General features: G+C 26.6%; 1 protein-coding gene across 2 annotated transcripts in view; it reads right to left on the reverse strand.

Annotated features, from left to right (window-relative positions):
* Nucleotides 1-2,956: 2,956 nt before the first annotated feature.
* Nucleotides 2,957-8,488, reverse strand: part of LOC100166231 (biorientation of chromosomes in cell division protein 1-like 1) — an 11,400-nt gene continuing 5,868 nt past the window's right edge. For both annotated transcript variants that reach the window (XM_001946416.5, XM_029488982.1), the window contains 4 exons: nt 7,906-7,980; nt 4,950-7,811; nt 4,756-4,869; nt 2,957-4,014 (listed from right to left, as the gene is read on the reverse strand). In XM_001946416.5, the coding sequence (XP_001946451.2) occupies nt 4,829-4,869; nt 4,950-7,811; nt 7,906-7,980 (2,978 nt within the window). In that variant the 3' untranslated portion in view covers nt 2,957-4,014; nt 4,756-4,828. The remainder of the gene's footprint in view (nt 4,015-4,755; nt 4,870-4,949; nt 7,812-7,905; nt 7,981-8,488) is intronic.

The raw sequence follows: 8,488 nt of genomic DNA on the forward strand, positions 1-8,488 counted from the left end.
GGCTGAACCTGTATAGCTGTGAGAGAAGGGGGAAAAAAAAGTGTAATGGTAGAATAGTTATGTTAACAATGCCAGTGTTGTTAAAATTCCTTTTATATAGGAATCCGTTCAATTCCTCGTTCCTTTAGTATAAATAGGAACTCATTATTTTCCTCGTTCCTCGTGGTTCATCAGTTATTAGTTATTATTACTAATCGGAACACAGTAATATGTGAATAAAAAATTTGTAGTTTTGTCTATAATTTTTTTAATAGATTAATAACATGATAAGTAAACAAAAATACAACATTTTTCTCCCCAAATGTTTTTTTACACTTTTCCGAGAAGAACAAAAGAATTATAATATTTACGTTCCTATTCCTAAAAATAAGGAATTGATTCACATTCCTATGCCTTTAAAAGATAATGGAATTTATTCCTTCATTCGTTCCTCTAAAAAGGAATCAATTCCTGGAATCGTTCCTTAACAACACTGAACAATGCCGAATACGTAGGAAAAGATCTTGAATTGCAAAGGCCACTTGACTCTTTGGCTGAAACTACCGTTACAGTTGATATAGGTTTACAACCTATATCAACCTAACCTAACCTATATAATATACTCATCTATGTTTACAACCTTGGTTTATGGGATAGAACAAAAAGATCGGTCGACGGTTGGGATGTCAGCGCACTATTTGTTTTCCATCTTTGACCCACGCGTAGCATACCAAATGTATGATTAACAGAACCAATCCGAAGTTGTAACCTACCTACTTTTAATATTAGATTAAAAATATTGAGTTAAGAACATTACATACGTCACTACGTTGGCTGCATTATGATACTTATCAGTTATACGTTATATTGTCACTAATCATATAAGTAACTAATTTTTGTCTAAAAAAAAAAAAAAATTTTAATTATATACAGTATTAAACATTAACAATTTCTATTTTGTTTAAAAAAGTAAAGAAAATCTAAATTTTTTTGGTATTCAATTTTGGACAGTAAGGCAAAACAAATTTTATAGTTAGGGAGTTTTTTTTGGCCTGTCGGCTTTAAGTTATTTATAAATAAATATCTGTGCCCGTACGATATTTGAGTTTTTGAACCGGATCTGGTTGGTTCTGCCAAACACTAAAATGATTGTGCGTGGGTCAGAGAGAGAAATAAATGGTGCGCTAAAAATCTGACATCCTCAATAATATACCTATTTTAGACGTTTCAATTACCCAAGAATATTTTTAAAATAGATAAGTATATTATAACATGAACTAGTATCGTTCTTCATCGTTTAAATTTCTAATTTCGTCCAATTTGAACACAAAATAACTATCCAAACTAGGTAAGAAAAATTGTGTTTTATATTTTTTTAGATTTTTTGGTTACAGAATAACCTACTTAGGTACGTGGAACTTTGTTTTCAATTTTCAAACCTTAGATATATAAAAGTTGAAAATCATTTTTCAATTTTCAATTTCATAAATTGTGAGTGTGCTTATGTATTTTTAAAATATTCATCTGCTATTGTAACAATATATCAAGAGCCTTGTATTAAATATTCATGCTTTTTGACTCAACAACTAAAATTTTATTGACATTTATAGAAAAAAAAAAAAAATTGAAATCGAAAATGCCCACAAACAGCTTAATACAAGTCATTTTTAAATGAGACAATATTTTTTTCTGTAATTTGTTTAGGAACAATCCATAAAGATTTTTTTGAAAATATTGATGTACCTATTATAGCCCAGTGTTTCCCAACCATTTTTATTCCTTGACCCATCATAAATTTTCTAAGATCTGATCCCTCTCTTTAATCATTTTAAATTTTAAGTGTTTTTGGTTTTAATAGGTAAAAGTTAAATTATACAGTGGAAGACATTTTTTTATTTTAATATTTATTTAATAAATAAAAATTTGAAATAAAAAAATATATATTTATAATAAATACCCCAAAACGTTGACCTTGTTATTTTCTCGATTAGGTAATTCGCAGAGATTAGTTTTAAACTAGCTGTTGAGATTTTTATAAACAAAATAAAAGCAAACAATAAAATATTTCTACAATTCAACAAACAATGTTTTGGTATTCTATACATTTACATTTAACCTGCAAAATAGGTTAGGTAGGTACTGAAATGATATAAATAATAAATATACATTGTAATTTCTTTTAATACCACAAATATTCCTTAGTAGTTAGTTGTAAATTGTAAGGTACTTTCCTGTTATACGAGACTACGGCTGTTATCGCGACCACCACCCAAGACTACCGCGCTTATTTTGAAAAACATCACAATCCTTTTATCTAAGACTACCAAAATAGTACTTTCCAGTTATAGGAGACTACCTTAATTTTCTTGCCTTCTTTGATATATTTTTTAATAGTATGTATTGTGGGGATGGTCAAAATGAAATAAAGAAAAAAATGAAATGCATAGTAGTTATTTGTAATGACGTATTTTACACGGTTAAGTGCCAAATTTGGCGCGGTGTAGGTACGGAAAACAATAAAATAATAATAATAATACTGCAAAATGGTAAATCCACAAATAAAATAAATTGTGTATTGTGGGGATGGCCACATTCAAATTTTATAAAAAAAAATTAAATACATAATAATTATTCGTAATGTACCAAATTGGCGTGGGAAACACCAATTACAAAAACTAATAATATACGAAATGATAGATATATAATCGCAGCTCATTTAGTACTATTTTAATTCAGCTATATAATATAAGCTAAGATAGGTAGTCTCGATAACGGAAGTAGTCTTGGGTGGTAGTTGCGATAATAGCCGTAGTTTCGTATAACAGGAAAGTATAATTTTGGTAATCTAAGATAACAAGATTGTGATGTTGAACAAAACAGGGTAGTCTCGTATAACAGGAAAGTACCAATTGTAATATTATGTGTTATGAAATGTGAGTATCACATAAGTATTGATAAGCAAATACATACATCAATCATCATAATAAATAATAATTATATTTTATATTCAACATCTGACCTCATAAAATTTGCTCAGTGTTTTATTACGAGATCTGGTCTTTAACTATCCAACATTTAAAAAAAATCTACAATGAATACAATAAACATTAGCCAAATGGTATTGTTACTTTATAATTTAATCTGAAAAGAAAATGCATTCCATAACAATATTGCTTAATAATAATATGATTAGTGTAAATTAACTTAAATAACAAAATATTAAGTTTAAAAAAAATTTACACTATATTTTAACAATACATATTTAACAAAATGTATATATTTAATGGTATTACATATTACAAAGTATGTACAAATAAAAACCATAATTTTATTCTAAAATAAACAAACAAATTTACATTTAAAAAGTATTTACATAATTTATATTATATGTTGTGTGAATACATAAATATAAAAAAAAAATGAGTAAAAATTAGCTTACTTAATTTATTATAATAAAATATAACATCATATTGATCAAAACAATAATTTAATTTACAACAGGATTGTAAAGAATCCAATAGGATTACAAAACAATAACTATATTATTGAATTCAGGCAGTGTAGATATTTATTTTAAAGTACTTGGTATTTACTTTATTAAGCAGAAGGTACTTTATTGCATGTTTACAATTAATAGTTGATTGTTAAATACTGTAATTTATGATGAAGGATTTTGTTTTCTTAAATATATTAAGAAAATTAAAATTGTACATAAATTTACTTATATAATGTAATTAACATAGAAAAAAATATTGAAGAGAACATTATTACAATTCATTTTCATTTGATGAATGATTATTATAATTAATTTTATTTACTTAAATGTTCCTAATCAAATAGTATGATATTGGACATAATAAATTATAATAAATAAAATATAAATTTAGGTACTGAAATAGTGAAATTATATAAATACCTAATAAACACGCATTGTAAGTTTGTGGATTGTACTGAAAAGGTAGGGAACAGTCGTATCTTAAATAGGTTCAGAGTTTGTTGATCATATCTGTTAGACAAATATACTTCTTTCTGATCCTAAGTAAAAAAAAAAAATAAAACAATTTATACATATATTATAATTTTAAATTTGATCTATTATCCATAGAAAGTAGAGACTATAGCGCTGGCCGTACATGTGTTTGCTCCGGTTCTACATAAAGGTCTTTTTAATAACTGTTGTACAGCATAAAAATTTTAGAGAATTAATGAGTCTTAACGGTTCTATTTTTTTGTCTCACAGGATCTAGTAATCACCGACTCCCATACAAGCATTAGTTTGGTTACCACAGTTTGTAAGGTATGATACATTGTCACAGAACCAATATGTAAAAGGATATTTAACACATTCTTGAATTAATAGTTATCGTAACTAGAAGCTAGGTATATACAAATTGATCTAGGAATCCTATGGAATGTGATGTTAAAATATGGTCCTGTGTAATTCATAGATAATTTCAAAGTCAAATAATCTGCATTCTGGCATTCAGAAGAAATGGACTTTAGTACTCCTGATTATAGGGAATATTTATAAAGACAATTTAAAATGTCTATGATTTGGTTTATGATCACATAATTAATATTGAAATAATAAAATTTTTAATAGTATTTAAATATTTTGTTTTTATGTTTTGTAAACTAAATAATTTTAAACATTATGGGAGTGTCAGTTTAGTTAATAATAACAATTGATTATTATAAAAGAAAACTCTATTTTGGCTAAATAAATGTATAAATATTATATATAATTGGTTATATTTTCTTCAAGATATTTCATACCTTTTTTTCAAATATTTTTGAAAAAATAATTGAAGACGTGATTCTTGTTATAAATGTTATTTACTACTGTTAATTATATGGGTACCTGTGGAGAGCCAGACACACGCTTAGCATCTGAAAAAAAATACAGTACAATTGAAAATAGGAAATTTAGATGAGAAAACATTCTATTTAATGGTAGATAATATACTCACTATTACATCCATACTCCATTAGTCTTTCAAGTTTCACTTTTACAGGTAAAAGTTTATACTTCATTTCTTGTTCAGCAACCCAATTGTCGTGATTGTGGTTATTATTATTCACAGTAGGACTTTCTTTTTTTGTATCATTAATTGGTTTGCTGTAATTCCCTTTTGACTTTGCATCATTATCATTATTACTTTTATATAAATATGCTGCCATAACTTCATTAAATGTTTTTCCTTTCTGGATCCCATTGCCACCACAGATCACATTTTGTTGATGATTATCTACATTGTTTTGTTTTTTGGCAAGTTCAAGTTGTTTAACAACATATTTATATCCAATACTCATTGCAGTATCTTCTTTGGAGAATCCTATAAAGCCTGTATTGGATTTACTTTCTTTCAACTTAATTAGCTCTGCATAAACATTATCTCGATGTTTACATGGATTTGTTTCTGCATTGGTAAAACCTTTAAAACCATTTTCAATTTCATCATGTTTATTCATCTGTATTTGTAAGGTTTTGATCACATTTTTTAATAGTTTATAGTTTTTACATGGAATAGCATCTGCTTCAGAAAATCCTTTGAAGGTGTAAAGTGATTCGTCATCATCTAACACTTTCACACTATTATTTTCTATTTCCTTGTGTAATATTTGATTGGATAAGGTACTTGCAGAATCATTCATTATTACATCTATGCCATTGTTAGATTTTTGATCTATTTTATCACACATTTCATTTGTAGATACACTAACAGAAACACTAACTTCAATAGGAATATCTAACGATTTTGAAAGTTTCAATTTTTTAGATTCTTTATGTTTATGATGTTTTTTTCTTTTAATTTTATTTATGGAATCAATTTGATTTGGTAATAGTTTTAATTTTAGTTTAGGTACTTTTAGAATATCATTAGAATTAGTATATTCACTGGTTTTTTCATTTTCACTTGTTTCCAAATTTATTTCATCAATTAATATTTTAAATTCTTTTTCATCCACTACTATTTCATCTGGTTTTTGATGTTCTTCTGTTATATCAACACTATTAACAGAGCTACATTCCAATTTTAAATCTTTACATGGTAATCTTTCAATATCAACAGAACATTCTTTCTCTAACAAATGGCCGATGTTTGGTATACTTTTCATAGAATTTAGCGATTGTGATGCATCTAAATTATTTGGTTTTAATTGACAGTTTTCTTTAATATCATCATTATCACTAGATGGTAGAATTTTCATTTGATCAGAATTTTCTTCAATTTCTAATTCATTTACTGTTTTAGTTGTATTAAAGGTTTCAATAATAGGAGAAGAATTTTCTATAAAAATTATATTTTCTGTTATAATTTCACTATGAGAACTTTCATAAGAAATTGCACTCATTGATAACAATACATTTGCTGCATCTTGTTCATCATTTGTCATAATAGAATTTCGAAAATCGTTCCATTCGGATTTTTCTGGTTCTTCTGATTCTTTTGGTTTCATTTCTTCATCACTAACTTTATTTGTAAGTGATTCATTTGTTACCGCTTGAGAAAGTTTAAGTCTTTTAGTGTCAGTATGATTACTTTTATGACTTGAGCTACTAGAAATCTTTGACAAAGATTTGTCTTTAGTTTTTTCAACGACATCTGTGCATTTAGTATTTTTTATTAAAGAGGATTTAATTGTAGAACTGTCAATTACATCTGTACTACTGGGATTCTTCGACAAAGATTTGTTTTTAGACTTTTCAACAATGTCTATACAACTAGAATTTTTTGACAAAGATCTCTTTTTAATCTTGTCAATGTCAGAACTAGTAGAATTCTTTGACAAAGATTTGTCTTTAGACCTATCAAAGTCAGTACTACTTAAATTCTTCGATAAATATTTATCTTTAGACTTATCAACGATTCTATTAGAAATCTTTGACAAAGATTTGTCTTTAGATTTATTTACAATGTCAGTACTACTAGAATTTTTTGACAAAGATTTGTCCTTAGACTTATCAACAACGTCTGTACTATTATTATCTCTTCTACTACTTTTATGATTACTTGAGGATGATTTGGTCTTGTCAGATGAAGAACTTTTATTTTTGTGTATAGTACTTTTGTGTTTTGAAGATCCTCCTGAATTACTTTCATCATCACTTCGATGACCATTCAATAATTTAGGCTCTTTACAAAGACTAGACGATTTTTTTTTCTCTTCAAGAGAACGTTTAGTTCTTTTCCTATCTGTTCGGTTACTTTTATGACTTGAACTATTAGAATTCTTTGATAAAAATGATTTTTCCTTAGACTTATCAACAATGTCTTTAGGCTTATTAACATTGTCTTTAGATTTTTCAACAATGTCTTTAGGTTTATCAACAATGTCTTTAGGCTTATTAACAATATCCTTAGATTTATCAACAATATCTTTAGACTTACTAACATCTTTAAGCTTATTAACAATATCCTTAGATTTTTCAACAATATCCTTAGATTTGTCAACAATATCGTTAGGCTTACTAACATCTTTAGACTTATTAACGACATCCTTAGGCTTATTAATGACATCTTTAGATTTTTCAATTAGATTTTTAGATTTTTCAACAACTTCTTTACAATTATTATCTTTTTTACTACTTTTATGATTGTTAGAGGAAGACTTAGACTTGTCAGATGTAGAAGTTTTATTTTTGTGTTGGCTACTTTTTTGTTTTGAAGATCCTCCTGCATCATTTTCATCTTCACTTTGATTGCCGTTTAATGTCTTTGGCTCTTTACAAAGACTTGAAGATTTTTCTTTTTTGTCTGATCTCAAGTCTTTTCCATCACCTTTAAGTGTTTTATCACACACGATGTTTTCAGCATCTGGGATAAAATCTAAATAAAGTTGTAAATTGTATTATAATTACATAAGTAAAAATTAATTTTTTTACAGAAGAACTAATAGGTAATGTAATGTAATGTAACTTGCCTATTTTAGGATTGCGAACAGTGCTAATTTCAATATTAGATGCTTTTATTAAATTCATACTAGATTCTTTTAATCCTAAAAATAATACATAAGATTATATGATTATATTATAATTTTAATTAATGATACATTGATACAAACTACAATGTTATTAAAATATTGTTTTATTTGATAATATAAATGGTACTTTTCGGTTATCGTGACTACCTAACCAAATAACTGTTCGGTGATAAATAAACAATTTGGTTATAGCGACTACCTTTACGCTGTGTAATTTAAAAAAATCAATTAAAAATTATTACAAAAAAGGTGGGTAAGTGGATTTCGCTCTGCTGTACAGTAGGTTACAAGTGGGTCACTGTATAATGGATGGTATTAAATTTGAATTCAATGATATAATATCATTGTATAAGAAAAACGATTCTGAGCGGAGACGGTATGTTAGTCTAGGTATAAGACATAATATTATATTAGGTACCTATAATAAATTCCAAATTAATCATATCATAATATTTATTAGGTACTTATAACGCGTTATACATCAACAAAAAACCGTGGTACTATCATAGATATATAATAGTAT

The sequence above is a fragment of the Acyrthosiphon pisum genome, chromosome A2 (genome assembly GCF_005508785.2).
Source record: "Acyrthosiphon pisum isolate AL4f chromosome A2, pea_aphid_22Mar2018_4r6ur, whole genome shotgun sequence".
NCBI classification, from domain to species: Eukaryota; Metazoa; Arthropoda; class Insecta; order Hemiptera; family Aphididae; genus Acyrthosiphon; species Acyrthosiphon pisum.